General features: G+C 37.0%; 1 protein-coding gene across 5 annotated transcripts in view; it reads right to left on the reverse strand.

Annotated features, from left to right (window-relative positions):
• The window catches only part of PPP3CB (protein phosphatase 3 catalytic subunit beta), a 59,928-nt gene that overhangs the window by 11,664 nt on the left and 29,819 nt on the right, over positions 1 to 18,445 (reverse strand). For all 5 annotated transcript variants that reach the window (XM_047826241.1, XM_047826239.1, XM_047826240.1 and 2 more), the window contains exon 10: positions 4,347 to 4,424. In XM_047826241.1, the coding sequence (XP_047682197.1) occupies positions 4,347 to 4,424 (78 nt within the window). The remainder of the gene's footprint in view (positions 1 to 4,346; positions 4,425 to 18,445) is intronic.

The following is an 18,445-nucleotide window of genomic DNA, read 5'->3' on the forward strand; positions in this document are numbered from 1 at the left end:
ATAGTATGTGCTTTCTGTTCCCAATCCAATCTGGGAGCTTGCGGGACATCTTTTTGCAGAAATAGCAACAGACTGTTTCAAGCAAGTAATATCTCTAAGAGAAGGCAGTAGAGATGTTTCATTTGAGCTTTCCATATCTTCCATTCTAATGCAGAGATATATGATTCCATTACAGGAAATGCAAAGTTTTAGTTTAGTAAAACTACAACACATGTGGGTTACGTATTTCCTTTACCAAACTCAAGACAAAAGATAAATATATGAAAGAAATAGTATGCATTCTAAAAATCACAGACATCAGTGTTCAGAAATTCTCTTTAATGATTAAATAATACCTCTAAAAAGAATGTGCATTTATACATGCAATATGTTTATGCAAATTTTTGCCTTTAAAAATAAATCCACATATACATTAAACAATACAGAATACCAAAGATCATCACTTAAGAGGCTTATTCCTTTACCCAATCTCAGGCTTACATATGCAAAAACTATTCTTTCTTTCCTGCCACTGGGAAATCTCCATTCCTGCTCTCTCCCTTTCCCCACAGAAAAGCTAAACCTTCCTCAGCAATCCGCCCCCACCCGCCCCACCAAGTTTTCTTTCTAAGTCAGATTTCTCCCCATGCCCAGCTCATAGGATGGTTCCACTGCTGAGTAGGAAAAGGGAAAGGAGAGGACAAAAGACATGCTATTATGGTGAAAGGAAAGGAGAACAATGTACAGAATTAAGGGGAAGAAATACAGGAATATGACTAAGAAAAGGAAATAAACCTAGTTCCAGTAGCTCTTTTCCCTATCCCACCCTAGTACCTATCCTAATGTCCGCCCCTTTCCTCCATTCCTCAAGGGTCTCCCCCAAACCATTCTTAGTCCTCCATACAAACTCCTAGATTCATACTCTTAAATTTTTCTTGGAGTCTCTACTCCCAATACTTAGTATGGAAGGGTGAAGAAATGAGTAATTACACCTGCTATGTTGGCAGTGAAGGGAGATCTATTTCTATATTCAAAGCTGGAACTCAACGTATTTTCCCACAGAAACACTGTCATAAATGACAGCTTAGCAATTTAAAATTATTTCCTTTCTATTCCTTCAATCCATGGATGAGAAGATCCTGGGAAGTGAGGTGACTTCTCCAAGATTACACAGCTAGCATAATGGTAGCACCAAGATACCTAAACCATCGATCCTTTTCACTAAACTACACCACCTCTTTAATGATCCAACTTAACTTATCCCTGAAGTGCAAGAATAATATAACAAGCGGATAAATAAGCATAATTTATTTTTGATAGGAAAATGTTGATTAGATACATAAAATCTCATTAGAAGGAATATAATAAAATTTTGTATGTATTCCTGGTTGAATCCCAAAAATGATTCAGTGTCTATCTTCATATAAATCATAAATATCTAAGCCAAGTACTGTAGTAGACTTAACAAAGAAATTTTTTTTCCTTTTTTTTATAGGAAGAGGACTAAAGCATTACCTATCACTACTCCTATTTAAAATATTTTTAAAAACCACTATTAATAATATTGATACAAATTTGTTAAAAATAAAAATAAAGGCAAAATGTAGAACATAAGTGCCTTATGTAAATAACAGATTTTTAAAAGGTAAGGAAAACAAAATAAAAATTACCACAGGAAATAATATTGCTGATCCAGGTTCTCAAACATAAGATAAACCCACAAATACATAATGTACACCTTATACACAGAAAACACATTAAGAGATACCAGTTGTAATAGTATGAGAATATAAAATGCTAAAATATTAATTTAACTTGATGATAACAGATTTTTTCAAAGAAAAATTATGTAATTTTAAATGGAATAACTGTACGTTAAATACATTAAATGAAATAGTTAAATGAACTATTATATAAAGCGAGAGATCTTGATCTTAGTTTAGAAAACTAAATTATTAAAAAAAAAAAACTTCCTAGATGAAGATACAGATTTAATGATATACTAATTAAAACTACTACTAGATATTTCACAGAATTTAACAAATAATAGAAAACTTTACCTGAAAAAACTAGTGAGCTACGAACCAAAAATTATTGCAGTCATTATATCAATACCTGTAAGATTATGAAGTAGGTACTATTACTTTCATTTTGAAGATAAAATAACTGAGACTTAGAAAGGCTAAGTAATTTGCCTGAGGTCATATAGTCATTATGAGAAACTAGAATCTAAACCCAGACCTAGTCTAACAAGAGAAAAGGGTTAAGGTGACAGAACATGGAGAAAAAATATTTAATTAAAACTATTTAGGGGGCGCCTGGGTGGCTCAGTCTGTTAACCATCCGACTTTAGCTCAGGGCATGATCTGACAATTCATTAGTATGAGGCCCACATTAGGCTCTCTGCTGTCAGCGCAAAGCCTACTTCAGATCCTTTGTTCCCCTTTTCTGTCCCTCTCTCGATCACGTGCTCTCTCTCAAAAATAAATAAACATTAAAAAAAAAAAAGGAAGAAAAAACTACTTAAAATTTTATGGAAAAGACAGATACAAGAAAGTATGTTAGAGCTAAAAACTTCTACACAAACATCAAAAGGAGAATTAAAATAAGAAAAAATATTACTCATTAAAGTTTATTATCCAAACTAAAAAAATGGATATAAATAATTTATTTCAATTAATGAAACTACAAACCAGAGTAAAAGCACATCTCTGTTTGCCACCAACAGATGGCAATAGCAGACACTCATATACAGTTACTTTGTACTTTTAACAAATGGGCTTACAACAGTGTGTAAGAATTAAACCTGTTCGTAAGCAGAGAAATTTCTAAATAGTTTTTACTCAGGTTGTACTTTAGTAAGTGATCAATTAAAATATACAGTTTATACAGTTGAAAAAGTAGGCAGTTTTTTTAATTAACAATCATTAGAAAATCAAAGAAATATAAATAAATTAAACCAACTATAATTCACTACTAGGTAGCTACCAAGCAAAATAAATAAAAATGACAAAAACCAATGAGGTGGGCCTGTGGAGAAAACCATGGCAAAAAGCACTTCATATTGCTCCAATTCTTCTGCAAAGTAATCTGGCAGTTCATAGCTAAAATAATGAAGCTAAAACACATATTTAATTCTGTAATTCTCTTCAAGAAATTCACTCCAAGAAAAAAAAATATATACTGTATAAGCATATTTATTGCATGCTATTCATAATAAGGATAACTGAAAGCAACCCAAATGCCAAACAATATGAGATTAACTGAAAATTATGTATATTAATAACCTAGAAATATGTAGCTATTAAGTTTTAACAATACATAGACCATGTTTAATACATGGAAACAATTATATACTGATTGCAATTATGAAAAGAATGCTACAACAAAGATGTCAGGGGCATATAGAAGGAAATAAAGAGTTTCAGCTTTAAGTTGTTTACATTTTTGTTTCTCAGTGACTTTAAATTTTAAAAAATATTTATACTTAAAAAGTTTCAAGTAAAAATTTCAAGGGGTGCCTGGGTGGCTCAGTCGGTTGAGTGTCCGAGTTTGGCTTAGGTCATGATCTCACGGCTTGTGAGTTTGAGCCCCGCATCGGGCTCTGTGCTGACAGCCCAGAGCCCGGATTCTGCTTCAGATTCTGTGTCTCCCTCTCTCTCTACCCCTCCCCAGCTCATGCTCTGTCTCTGTCTCTGTCTCTGTCTCTCTCTCAAGAATAAATCAAACATTTGAAAAAAATTTTAAATAAAAAAAATTTTTTCAAGACATAAAAATAAAAGGAATTTTGTTTCTATAGTATTAATTTACACTATAAATGCACACCAGTACACATCCTGGTGGGCTTGCTTAAGAACAAACAGCCATGTCTATCTAACCTTCAGAAACCATTTCTGAAAATCAAACTAAACTAACAAGTGGTCTCTTAGAACACAACCACTCATCAGTTGGGAATAGTCTACTTTAGTTTCGGGGGAAAAAAATGACAACAACATTGGGGGTTCAGGTATGTTTCTGATGCACTAAGAATACTGTACCAATGAAACAAAAAGCATTTTTGTATCATCCCTCTAAGTGGTGCCCATATTCATGAAGAACCACATTCTTAGGTACCTTTCAATTTTCCTTTCCTTCTGTTCTTCCAAATTTCCCCTGTCCCAAAATTCATCTTTTTCCCCATACCAACATAAAAAAGTAATATTACTAAAATGATTTTAACATCTTAATATCTGAAAAATTGTCTTGATACTTATCAAATGACATAGCCATTTGAGAGCAATGACTACATTTTGCAAGACTATGTAGTGAAGCTGGGCAGTTCAAAAATACCATTTCATAATAAAAAATAGTAAAATGAATAATCATACCATCAAATTGGTCTTCACCTTCAGTCATCAGTTCATCATCAGAGCAAATACTCAGAACATTTACCAACATTTCTGTCACTATTCAAAAAAACAAACAAACAAAAAAAAACAAAAAAAGTTATATGTTAGCTGACCAAATGCAAATGTCTATATGCACACACAGCAATTATTCACATAATAGTCAAATGATTTTTAACCCAATTGAAGAATGAAGAAACTAAAAGAAAATACCAAGGTTTTCAAAATGAAAGAAGTTCAATGGATAACAAGTCTAAGAGCGATTCTGCACAGAGTAAGTTTTCAGGGGTCTCAGAAAAAAAATGAAGCCCCACAGAGATAAATAACATCTAAATGTATACACTTAAATTCTCCATTTATGGATATAGCATGTCCTTACAGAGTAAGAAAAAACTTACAGCACAGTTTCACTGTTTCAAAAAAGTCCAAGGATTCAATTATTTTAGAAAATGGACTCTAACAAATCCCTTGAAACTTAATTCTTTTTTTTTTATGTTTATTTATTTATTTAGACAGAGAAGAGCATGAGCAGGGGAAGGGAAGAGAGAAAATCACAAACAAGTTCCATGCCGTCAGCACAGAGCCTGCACGACATGGGGCTCAATCCCACAAACCATGAGATCTGTGTCTCCCTCTCATAACCTGAGCCAAAATCAAGAGTCAGATGCTCAACCAACTGAGCCATCCAGGTGCCCCAAAACTTAATTCTTAAGATTACAAATGACTAACAACCTGAACCTATGGTTCTTTCTTAGTCTTACTCCTCCTTTACCATTCTACATATTTTTCTCTTCTCTTTTCCCTTAGTTTCCAGGATTCTACTCCTTTGGTTTTCCTACATTTCAGACTATTTCCCCCCTAAATCTGGATATTTTCAAGACTCTCTCAGCACAATCTCTTGGTGATTTTATATGCTCAATCTCTTGGCAATTCCATCTATAACTACAGAGTTTCAAGTATCACCTTTCTGAAGATTATTCCACAGTCTGTATCACCAGTCTTGACCTCACCTTCAGTCTCGGGATTTCCTTGCTGGTATTATTGCCAACTATCTTAAACAATTTTATACTGTCTGTTTCTCCTACTAGAATGAAAGCTTCATGAGTGCAGGGTGATGTTTTGTTTACCACTGTACCTCAGAGTCTAGTACAATGCCTGGTAGAAGACAGGCATCCAATATTTGACAAATGAGTAATTTAAAAAAGAAAAGTGTAAGCAAGTTTCAATTAATAAATAAAAATGCCTATTGACTATAACCCTCTGGATGTCCTAAGGGCACTTAGAAATGAACACATCCAAAACAAAATTCAATACTGCTCCTATTATTCCTCCTATAAATATATTAATAGCACACCACATGCCAGGGACTGTGCTAAAGCTCTGGGAATCAAATATAAAAGGTCCAGTCTCTACTCACCAGAAGCTTCCTAAATACTAAAGAATAGATAGATAGATAGATAGATAGATAGATATAGATGTATAGACATAGATATATAGATACACACACACACCCCCCACAGAAGAGTGATGAGCCCTATGCTTTAAGTATGCAGAGGTATACAAAAGACCTGCAGGGAAAAGGAAGGCTTCTGGTAGAGGAATCATGCAGTAGGAGTTTGTCATGTAGAGAGGGCACATAAGGCATTCTAATCATAAGTTAGAAAAAGTATGAAGTAGTCATATAGATGAATGGAATAGAGCAAAGAGTCCAGAAATAAAACCTCACTTTAAAATTAATTAATTTTTTTTAAATTTACATTCAAGTTAGCTAACATATAGTGTAATAATGATTCAGGAGTAGAATTTAGTGGTTTATCACTTACATATAACATCTAGTACTCAACCCGACAAGTGTTCCCCTTAATGCCCCTTGCCCATTTATCCAATCCTCCCACCCCAAGCCCCTCCAGCAACCCTCAGTTTGTTCTCTGTATTTAAGAGTCTCTTATGGATTGTCCCCCTCCCTGTTTTTATATTATTTTTGCTTCCTTTCCCTTATGTTTATCTGTTTTGTATCTTAAATTCCCCATATGAGTGAGGTCATATGATATTTGTCTTTCTCTAACGTCGCTTAGCATAATAACGTCTAGTTCCATCTATGTTGTTGCAAATAAAACCTCACATTTAACGTCAACTGATTTTCAACGAGGGTGCCAAAACAATTCAGTGGGGAAAAGAACAGTCTTTTCAACAAATGGTGCTGGGACAACTGAATGTCCCCATGCAAAAGAATTAAATTGGACCCCCCACTACACATCATATATAAAACTTAACTCAAAATGGATCAAAGATTTAAATATAAGAGCTAAAACTATAACACTTCTAGAAGATATCATAGAGGTAAATCTTCATTAGTTTAGATCAGGCAATAGTTTCTTAAACATGACACCAAAAACAAAAGCAACAAAAGAAAAAATAAATAGAGGACTTCACCAAAATTTAAAACTCTTTGCTTCAAAGGACACCGTCAAGAAAGTGGAAAGACAACCCACAGTACAGGCGAAAATATTTACAAATGATGTATCTCACAAGGAACTTGCAACTAGAATATATAAGGAACTCTTACAACTCAGTAATAAAAAGAAAACCCATTTAAAAATGAACACGATATTTAAATAAATGTTTGTTCAAAGAAGACAAGCAAATGGCCAATATACTACAAGGCTATAGTAATCAAAACAGTACGGTACTGGCACAAAAAAAGACACACACCAATGAAAGAGAATAGAAAGTCCAGAAAGAAACTCACGCTTATACTGCCAATGGATCTATAACAAAGGAGACAAGAATATATAACAAAGAAGACTATCTCTTCAATAAATAATGTGTGAAAAACTGGACAGCTACATGCAAAAAAATGAAACTAGACCTCTTTCTTACACCATACACAAAAATAAATTCAAAATGGATTAAGACCTAAAAGTAAAACCTGAAACCTTAAACTCAAAGAAAACAGGCAGCAAACTCTTAGACATTGGCCTTAGCAATATCTTTCTGGATCTCTCCTCAGGCAAGGGAAACAAAAGCAAAAATAAATAATTGGGATGTATCAAACTAAAAAGCTTTTGCACAGTGAAGGAAACCATCAACAAAATGAAAAGGCACTCTACTGAATGGGAGAAAATATTTACAAATGACATATCCAACAAGGGGTTATTACCCAAATATATAAAGAACTCATAGAACTCAACACCAAAACAACAACAACAACAACAACAACAACAACAACAACAAAACACCAAACAATTCCATTAAGAAATGGGCTGAGGACTTTAATAAACATTTTTCCAAAGAAGACATACAGGTGGGCCAACAGACACATGAAAAATGTTCAACATCACTTATCATCAGGGAAATGCAAATCAAAACCACAATGAGATATTACCTTACACTAGTCAGAACGGCTTGTATCAAAAAGATAACAAGTATTGGCAAAAATGTGGAGAAAAGGGAACTCTCAGGCACTGTTGGCAGGAATGCAAACTGGTGCAGCCACTACAGAAAACTGTATGGAGGTTCCTCAAAAAATTAACAACAGAAATACTATATGATCCAGTAATTTTACTTCGAAGCACCTACCTGAAGAAAACAAAAACACTAATTCAAAAAGGTACATGTACTCCTATGTTTATTGCAGCATTACTTAAAATAGCCAAGATATGGAAGCAACCTAAGTATCCACTGATAGATGAATGGATAAAGAAGATGTGGTATATATACACAATGAAGTATTACTCAGCCATAAAAAAAAGTATGAAATCTTCCCTGTGCAACAACATGGATACACCTAGGGGTATTATGCTAAGTGAAGTATGTCAGACAGAAAAAGACAAATACCATGTTATTTCACTTATATGTAGAATCTAAAAAAACAAAAAACAGAAATGGACTCATAAATACAGAGAACAAACTGGTGGTTGTCAGAGAGAGGGCAGGGGGATGGACAAAATAGGCAAAAGGGATTAGGAGGTACAAAGTGCCAGTTATAAAAGAAAATAAGTCACAAGAATGAAAAGTACGACATAGGGAATACAATCAATAATATTGTAATAACTTTGTGTAGTGAAAGATGGTTAACTATACTTAAGGTAAGCATTTAGTAATGTATTTAACTGTCAAATCACTATGTTGTACACCTGAAACTAGTATAATATTGTATGTCAATTACAATTCAATTAAAAATTTTTTTTCGGCTTCTGGGAAGATGATGGCAGGTGGATGCTGGGCTCACCGTGTCCTGCAGCATACTTAAATTCCACCCACACCTGCCTAAATAACCCAGAAAACCGCCAGAAGACTAGCAGAACGGATTCTCCGGAGCCAAGCGTAGAGGAGAGGCCCATGAAAGAGGGTAGGAAGGGCGGAGAGGCGGTGCGCGCTACACGGACTGGCGGGAGGGAGCCAGGGCGGAGGGCGGCCTGCCGGCAAAGCAGAGCCCCCGAGTCTGGCTTGCAAAAGCAGAGGGGCCGGACAGAGTGTGTTCGGACAGCAAGCAAGACTTAATATCTGGAAGGTTATAAGTTAAACAGATCTGCTGGGAGAGCGGGAGGGCTAGAGGACAACAGGAGGGAGAGTTGTTGAGCCCCGGACAACAGAGCGCAGCTTGGCGGGGAACAAAGGCGCTCACCAGCGCCATCTCCCTCGCCCATCCCCTAGCCAAAATCCCAAAGGGCACCAGTTCCTGTGAGGGAACTTGCTTGCACCGCACAAACACCTAACGCTGTGCTTCTGCGGATCCATCCCTCCAGCGGGTCTGACTCCCTCCCCAAGCTGCAGGACCCCTCCCTAAGCGGATCACCGAGGGATAAGCGAGCTGAGCCTGCCCCTCCCACCCCCGTGCACCTTGCCAATCCACCCCAGCTAATACGCCAAATCCCCAGCACCACAAGCCTGGCAGTGTGCAAGTAGCCCAGACGGGCCATGCCACTAGGAGAGGGGAAGAGAAGGTACACACCAGTCTGACTGTGGCCGCAGCAGTAGGCTGGAGGCAGACGTAAGGTCTGACTGCGGCCCCGCCCACCAACACAAGTTAATTAAGACAGCACAGGGGAAGTGCCCTGCAGTTCCCCACCACTCCAGGGACTATCCAAAATGACGAAACGGAAGCATTCCTCTCAAAAAAACCTCCAGGAAATAACAAAAGCTAACGAACTGATCAAAAACGATTTAAACAATATAACAGAAAGTGAATTTAGAATAACAGTCATAAAATTAATCGCTGGGCTTGAAAACAGTATAAAGGACAGCAGAGTATCTATTGCTACACAGATCAAGGGACTAAGGAACAGCCAGGAGGAGCTAAAAAATGCTATTAATGAGCTGCAAAATAAAATGGAGATGACCACAGCTCGGATTGAAGAGGCAGAGGAGAGAATGGGTGAACTAGAAGATAAAATTATGGAAAAAGAAGAAGCTGAGAAAAAGTTTAAAAAATCCAGGAATATGAGGGGAAAATTAGAGAACTAAGTGATGCACTAGAGAGAAATAATCTACACATAATTGGTATTCCAGAGGAGGAAGAGAGAGGGAAAGGTGCTGAAGGTGTACTTGAAGAAATAATAGCTGAGAACTTCCCTGATCTGGGGAAGGAAAAGGCATTGAAATCCAAGAGGCACAGAGAACTCCCTTCAGACGTAACTTGAATTGATGTTCTGCACGACATATCATAGTGAAACTGGCAAAATACAAGGATAAAGAGAAAATTCTGAAAGCAGCTAGGGATAAACATGCTCTAACATATAAAGGGAGACCGATAAGACTAGTGACGGATCTCTCTACTGAAACTTGGCAGGCCAGAAAGGAATGGCAGGAGATCTTCAATGTGATGAACAGAAAAAATATGCAGCCGAGAATCCTCTATCCAGCAAATCTGTCATTTAGAATAGAAGGAGAGATAAAGGTCTTCCCAAACAAACAAAAACTGAAGGAATTCATTACCGCTAAACCAGCCCTGCAAGAGATCCTAAGGGGGATCCTGTGAGACAAAGTACCAGAGACATCGCTACAAGCATGAAACCTACAGACATCACAATGACTCTAAACCCATACCTTTCTATAATAACACTGAATGTAAATGGACTAAATGCCCAACCAAAAGACATAGGGTATCAGAATGGATAACAAAACAAGACCCATCTATATGCTGTCTACAAAAGACTCATTTTAGACCTGAGGACACTTTCAGATTGAAAGTGAGGGGATGGAGAACTATTTATCATGCTACTGGAAGTCAAAAGAAAGCTGGAGTAGCCATACTTGTATCAGACAAACTAGACTTTAAATTAAAGGCTGTAACAAGAGATGAAGAAGGGCATTATATAATAATTAGGGTCTATCCATCAAGAAGAACTAACAATTATAAATGTCTATGCGCCAAATACGGGAGCCCCCAAATATATAAAACAATTATTCACAAACATAAGCAACCTTATTGACAAGAATGTGGTAATTGCAAGGGACTTTAATACCCCACTTACAACAATGGATAGATCATCTAGACACACGGTCAATAAAGAAACAAGGGCCCTGAATGATACATTGGATCAGATGGACCTGACAGATATACTTAGAACTCTGCATCCCAAAGCAACAGAATATACTTTCTTCTCGAGTGCACATGGAACATTCTCCAAGATAGATCACATACTGGGTCACAAAACAGCCCTTCATAAGTATACAAGAATTGAGATAATACCATGCATACTTTCGGACCACAATGCTATGAAACCTGAAATCAACCACAGGAAAAAGTTTGGAAAACCTCCAAAAGCATGGAGGTTAAAGAACACCCTACTAAAGAATGAATTGGCCAACCAGGCAATTGGAGAAGAAATTTAAAAATATATGGAAACAAATGAAAATGAAAATACAACAACCCAAACACTTTGGGATGCAGTGAAGGCAGTCCTGAGAGGAAAATACATTGCAATCCAGGCCTATCCCAAGAAACAAGAAAAATTCCAAATACAAAATCTAACAGCACACTTAAAGGAAATAGAAGCAGAGCAGCAAAGACACCCCAAACCCAGCAGAAGAAGAGAAATAATAAAGATCAGAGCAGAAATAAACAATATAGAATCTAAAAAACCTGTAGAGCATATCAATGAAACCAAGAGTTGGTTTTTTGAAAAAATAAACAAAATTGATAAACCTCTAGCCAGGTTTTCTTTCTCAAAAAGAAAAGGGAGAAGACCCAAATAGATAAAATCATGAATGAAAATGGAATTATTACAACCAATCCCTCAGAAATACAAGCAATTATCAGGGAATACTATAAAAAATTATATGCCAACAAACTGGACAACCTGGAAGAAATGGATAAATTCCTAAGCACCCACACATTTCCAAAACTCAAACAGGAGGAAATGGAAAGCTTGAACAGACCCATAACCAGTGAAGAAACTGAATCAGTTATCAAAAATCTCCCAACAAGTAAGAGTCCAGGACCAGATGGCTTCCACGGGGAATTCTATCAGACATTTAAAGCAGACAGAATACCTATCCTTCTCAAGCTATTCCAAGAAATAGAAAGGGAAGGAAAACTTCCAGACTCATTCTATGAAGCCAGTATTACTTTGATTCCTAAACCAGACAGAGACCCAGTAACAAAAGAGAACTACAGGCCAATATCCCTGATGAATATGGATGCAAAAATTCTCAATAAGATACTAGCAAATCGAATTCAACAGCTTATAAAAAGAATTATTCACCATGATCAAGTGGCATTCATTCCTGGGATGCAGGGCTGGTTCAACATTTGCAAATCAATCAACGTGATACATCACATTAATAAAAGAAAAGAGAAGAACCATATGATCCTGTCAATCGATGCAGAAAAGGCATTTGACAAAATTCAGCATCCTTTCTTAATAAAAACCCTCAAGAAAGTCGGGATAGAAGGAACATACTTAAACATAAAAGCCATTTATGAAGAGCCCACAGCTAATATCACCCTCAATGGGGAAAAACTGAGAGCTTTCCCCCTGAGATCAGGAACACGACAGGGATGTCCACTCTCACTGCTGTTGTTTAACATAGTGTTGGAAGTGCTAGCATCAGCAATCAGACAACAAAAGGAAATCAAAAGCATCCGAATTGGCAAAGATGAAGTCAAGCTTTCACTTTTTGCAGATGACATGATATTATACATGGAAAATCTGATAGACTCCACCAAAAGTCTGCTAGAACTGATACATGAATTCAGCAAAGTTGCAGGATACAAAATCAATGTACAGAAATCAGCTGCATTCTTATACACTAATAATGAAGCAACAGAAAGACAAATAAAGAAACCGATCCCATTCACAACTGCACCAAGAAGCATAAAATACCTAGGAATAAATCTAACCAAAGATGTACAAGAGCTGTATGCTGAAAACTATAGAAAGCTTATGAAGGAAATTGAAGAAGATATAAAGAAATGGAAAAACATTCCGTGCTCATGGGTTGGGAGAATAAATATTGTTAAAATGTCAATACTACCCAAAGCTATCTACACATTCAATGCAATCCCAATCAAAATTGCACCAGCATTCTTCTCGAAGCTAGAACAAGCAATCCTAAAATTCATATGGAACCACAAAAGGCCTCGAATAGCCAAAGTAATTTTGAAGAAGAAGACCAAAGCAGGAGGCATCACAATCCCAGACTTTAGCCTCTACTACAAAGGTGTCATCATCAAGACAGCATGGTATTGGCACAAAAACAGACACATAGACCAATGGAATAGAATAGAAACCCCAGAACTAGACCCACAAAAGTGTGGCCAACTAATTTTTGACAAAGCAGGAAAGAACATCCAATGGAAAAAAGACAGTCTCTTTAACAAATGGTGCTGGGAGAACTGGACCGCAACATGCAGAAGGTTGAAACTAGACCACTTTCTCACACCATTCACAAAAATAAACTCAACATGGATAAAGGACCTGAATGTGAGACAGGAAACCATCAAAACCCTAGAGGAGAAAGCAGGAAAAGACCTCTCTGACCTCAGCCGCAGCAATTTCTTACTTGACACATCCCCAAAGGCAAGGGAATTAAAAGCAAAAATGAACTATTGGGACCTCATGAAGATAAAAAGGTTCTGCACAGCAAAGGAAACAATCAACAAAACCAAAAGGCAACCAACGGAATGGGAAAAGATATTTGCAAATGACATATCAGACAAAGGGCCAGTATCCAAAATCTATAAAGAGCTCACCAAACTCCACACCCAAAAAACAAATAATCCAGTGAAGAAATGGGCAGAAAACATGAATAGACACTTCTCTAAAGAAGACATCCGGATGGCCAGCAGGCACATGAAAAGATGCTCAACGTCGCTCCTCATCAGGGAAATACAAATCAAAACCACACTCAGATACCACCTCATGCCAGTCAGAGTGGCCAAAATGAACAAATCAGGAGACTATAGATGCTGGAGACGATGTGGAGAAACGGGAACCCTCTTGCACTGTTGGTGGGAATGCCAACGGGTGCTGCCACTCTGGAAAACAGTGTGGAGGTTCCTCAAAAAATTAAAAATAGACCTACCCTATGACCCAGCAATAGCACTGCTAGGAATTTACCCAAGGGATACAGGAGTACTGATGCTTAGGGGCACTTGTACCCCAATGTTTATAGCAGCACTCTCAACAATAGCCAAATTGTGGAAAGAGCCTAAATGTCCATCAACTGATGAATGGATAAGGAAATTGTGGTTTATATACACAATGGAGTACTACATGGCAATGAGAAAGAACGAAATATGGCCCTTTGTAGCAATGTGGATGGAACTGGAGAGTGTGATGCTAAGTGAAATAAGCCATACAGAGAAAGACAGATACCATATGTTTTCACTCTTATGTGGATCCTGAGAAACTGAACAGAAACCCATGGAGGAGGGGAAGGAAAAAAAAAAAAAAGAGGTTAGAGTGGGAGACAGCCAAAGCATAAGAGACTCTTAAAAACTGAGAACAAACTGAGGGTTGATGGGGGGTGGGAGAGAGGGGAGGGTGGGTGATGGGCATTGAGGAGGGCATCTTTTGGGATGAGCACTGGGTGTTGTATGGAAACCAATTTGACAATAAATTTCATACATTAAAAATAAATAAATAAAAATAAAAGACATCAAAGGAAAAAAACTATAAATAAATAAATAAATGAATAAATAAATAAATAAATAAATAAATAATCCAGGGAAATTGTATTGGTTAAACTAATGGAAAGTGTACAAACACCTCGTTCCCTGGAAAACTTAGCTTTCCAGGATGATGAGAGATACAACAGAGGAGCACTATATAATCAAGATCCTTACAGTCTTCCCAACCTGATATTAACATTAGTGCAATATTATAATTTTCATGTCTGTATGTCTTATAGATGATCTTTTATGGTCATCTCAGTGGACAATTTGAATAAAATCCAATTCAGGAAGGATTTTGTCATAGTAATCATGAGAACTGTACACTTTTCAGCTGGGGCATGTGTTGTGCTGCCTTTGTGGCAATGAATTTATTGAACCACAATTTGGTAGAGTTTGTACAAACACATAAATATAATTTATGAATTATTGTTAATAAAAGCACATTTTTGTGAGTGATAAAAAAAATTTTTTTTCGGGGTGCCTGGGTGGGTCAGTTGGTTAAGCGTCCAACTCTTGGTTTCAGCTCAGGTCATGATCTCATGGTTCATGAATTCAAGCCACACATCAGGCTCTCTCCTGTCAGTGTAGAGTCCACTTCAGATCCTCTGTTCCCTCTCTCTCTCTGTCCCTCCCCCACTCGCACAGGCTCGCTCTCTCTCTCAAAAATAAGTAACAACAAAAAAGATCTCTCTCTTTTTCCCTCTGCCCCTCTCCCCCACTTGTGTGTGCTCTCTCTCTCTAAAAAAAAAAAAAAAAAAAATTCTAATGAACACAGGATTTAAATAAAAATTTCTCAGGGCACCTGGGTGGCTCAGTTAGTTAAGCGCCTGACTTTGGCTCAGGTCATGATCTCAGGGTTCATGAGTTCAAGCACTGTGTCAGGTTTTGTGCTTAACAGCTCAGAGCCTGGAGCCTGTTTTGGATTCTGTGTCTCCCTCTCTCTCTGCCCCTCCTCCGCTGCACTTTCTGTGTGTGCGTGTGTGCATGTGTGTGTGTGTGTGAGTGTCTCTCTCTCTCAAAAATAAATAAACATTTAAAAAATTTTTTAAATAAGTATTTCTTCAAAGAAGATAAATGGTCAATAAGTACATGAAAATATACTCAACACCATTATTCACTAGGGAAATGCAAATCAAAACCATAATGAGACACAACTTCATATCCAATATGATGGCTATAATAAGAAATACATAGGGGCACCTGGGTGGCTCAGTCAGTTAAGCCTCTGACTTCGCCTCAGGTCATGATCTCACGGTTCATGGGTTCGAGCCCCATGTCAGGCTCTGTGCTGACAGCTCAGAGCCTGGAGCCTGCTGTCTCCCTCTCTCTCTGCCCCTCTCCCATTCACGTGCACGCTCTCTCTCTCAAAAATAAACATTAAAAAAAAAAGAAATACATAATATAAAGTGTTGGCAAGCATATGGAAAAAATGGAACCATTCACTGCCGATGGGACTATACAGCTGCTTTGGAAAGAAGTTTGGCAGATTCTCAAAAGGTTAAACATAAGAGTTACGATATGACCCACTAATTCTACTCCCAGTTCTATACCTAATAAATACATATGTCCATACAAAAACCTGTACATGAATGTTCACTGCAGCAGCATTATTAATAGTTAAAAAGTGAAAACAATCAAATATCTTGAAGCTAATGAAGGGATAAACAAAATTTGGTATTCAACATCACTCATCCTCAGGGAAATGTAAATCAAAACTACAATGAGTTATTACCTCACAACTGTCAGAAGAGCTAAAACCAAAAATACAAGAAACAGGCACCTGGGTGTCTCAGTCAGTTGAGAGTTCTATTCTTGATTTCAGCTCAGGTCATAATCTCAGGGTTATGGGATCAAGCCCCGCATTGGGCTCCATACTGTGTGTGGAGCCTGCTTAAGATTCTCTCTGTCTCTCCCTCTGTCCCTCTCCCCAGTTTGCGTGTTCTATCTCTCTAAAGTAAATAAAAAATTTAAAAAACAAAAAACAAAAAAACAAGAAACAACATGTGTCTGTGAAGCTGTGGAGAAAAAAGAACCCTCTTGCAATGTTGCATTGTTGGTAGGAATGCCAACTGGTGCAGAAACTATGGAAGACAGTATGGAGGTTTCTCAAAAAGTTAAAAATAGAACTACCCTATGATCCAGTAATCATACTACTGAATATTTACCAAAAAAGACAAAAACAACTAATTCAAAGGGGTACATGCACCTCTAGGTTCATAGCAACATTATTTACAACAGCTAAATTATGGAAGCAGCCCAAGTGTCCATCAACAGATGAATGGATAAAGAAAAAGTCATATATATATGTGTAGAGATATATATACACATGCATACACATACAACGGAATACTATTTAGCCATAAAAAAGAATGACATCTTGCCATTTGCAACAACATGGATGAATCTATAAACTATAATGGTAAGCAAAATATGCCAATCATAGAAAAACAAATACTGTATGATCTCACCCACACATGGAGTTTAATCAAATGAACAAAGGAACAAAAAAAGAAAAAAAAAAACAGATTCTTCAACAAACTGATGATTATCAGATAGGAGATGGCTGGGAGATGGGTAAAACAGATGAAGGGAATTAAGAGTTCACTTATCCTGATGAGCGCCGAGTACTATATGGAATTGTTGAATCACTATATTGTACAACTGAAACTAATGTAGCACTACATTATGTTAACTACACTGCAATTAAAATAAACTTCTTTACCCACCCTCCCCAAATAAAATTTTTTTTAATGTTTATTTTTGAGAGAGAGAGAGAGACAGAGAGAGAGGGAGAGAGTGCACAAGCAGAGAGAAAGGAGGACAGAGGATCTGAAGCGGGCTCCTTGCTGACAGCAGAAAGCCTGAGGTGGGGCTTGAACTTGCAAACCACCGGATCATGACCTGAGCCAAAGTCTCACAATTAATTTCCTGAGCCACCCAGGAGACCCCAAAATAATTTTTTTTTAAAAGTGGTGTATCCATATAATAGAAGATTACTTGGTCACAAAAAGGAATGAAGTACTGATTCATGCCACAACATGGATAAACCTGAAAACATTAGAGAAAGATACTAGTCACAAAAGATCACAAATTGTATGATTCTATTTATATGAAATGTCCAGAACAGGCAAACCTATGGAGTTAGAAAGTAGCTTAATGCTTGCTGAGAGCCAGCAATGAGAGGCAGGAGGAAATGGGGTGTGACTACTAATGGATACAGGGTTTCTTTGAGAGGATGATTAAAACGTTTCAAAAATGTGGTGATTACTGTACAACTCCACAAATATACTAAAAACCACTGGACTGTAGGATTTAAATAGGTTAATTATATGGGATGTGAATTATATCTCATTAAAACTGTTATGAAAAAATAAACCAAAATATGAAAACATGAAACCTAATGAGCATCATATGCAGGTAATTGGTAATGCTGTGTTATGGCTAGAACATAGAGAATAAGATGAGAAGGAAAGAAATGAGGCTGAAAACATAAAGAGGTCCAAAGACCTTGTGTGACAGATTAAGATTTATCTTGAAAGCTACGAGATGTCATTTATGACTAACAAATAGTAGCTTTTAAGTATATAGTACTTTTCATCCAGAAGCTTAACTGTGAAAGAAAGGCATGGTAGTTGCCAAAGAAAGATACCAAATAGGGGAAATGTTATTTAATCTTTAAAATAAAGATCAGATAGATTTCAGCAATTTATAAAAGAACTTAATACAGAGAGTCTGAAAATACAGAAGATCTAACAGATCTAATAGATGAAGCAAGTTTCCTGAAAAAATAGAAGCATAATGGAATCCTAGAGTCAGGTTAGAAGGGCTAACCCTAGATGGAAAGGGTCACCTCTTCAACAAGGTAAGACTTCAACAAGGTAAGACTTCAAGGTTTATAAGAAGGGAAACAATAAGTAGAGAAAGCTCCCACTAGTGATATATGTTTTCTCTGAGAGTG

The sequence above is a fragment of the Prionailurus viverrinus genome, chromosome D2, assembly GCF_022837055.1.
Source record: "Prionailurus viverrinus isolate Anna chromosome D2, UM_Priviv_1.0, whole genome shotgun sequence".
NCBI classification, from domain to species: Eukaryota; Metazoa; Chordata; class Mammalia; order Carnivora; family Felidae; genus Prionailurus; species Prionailurus viverrinus.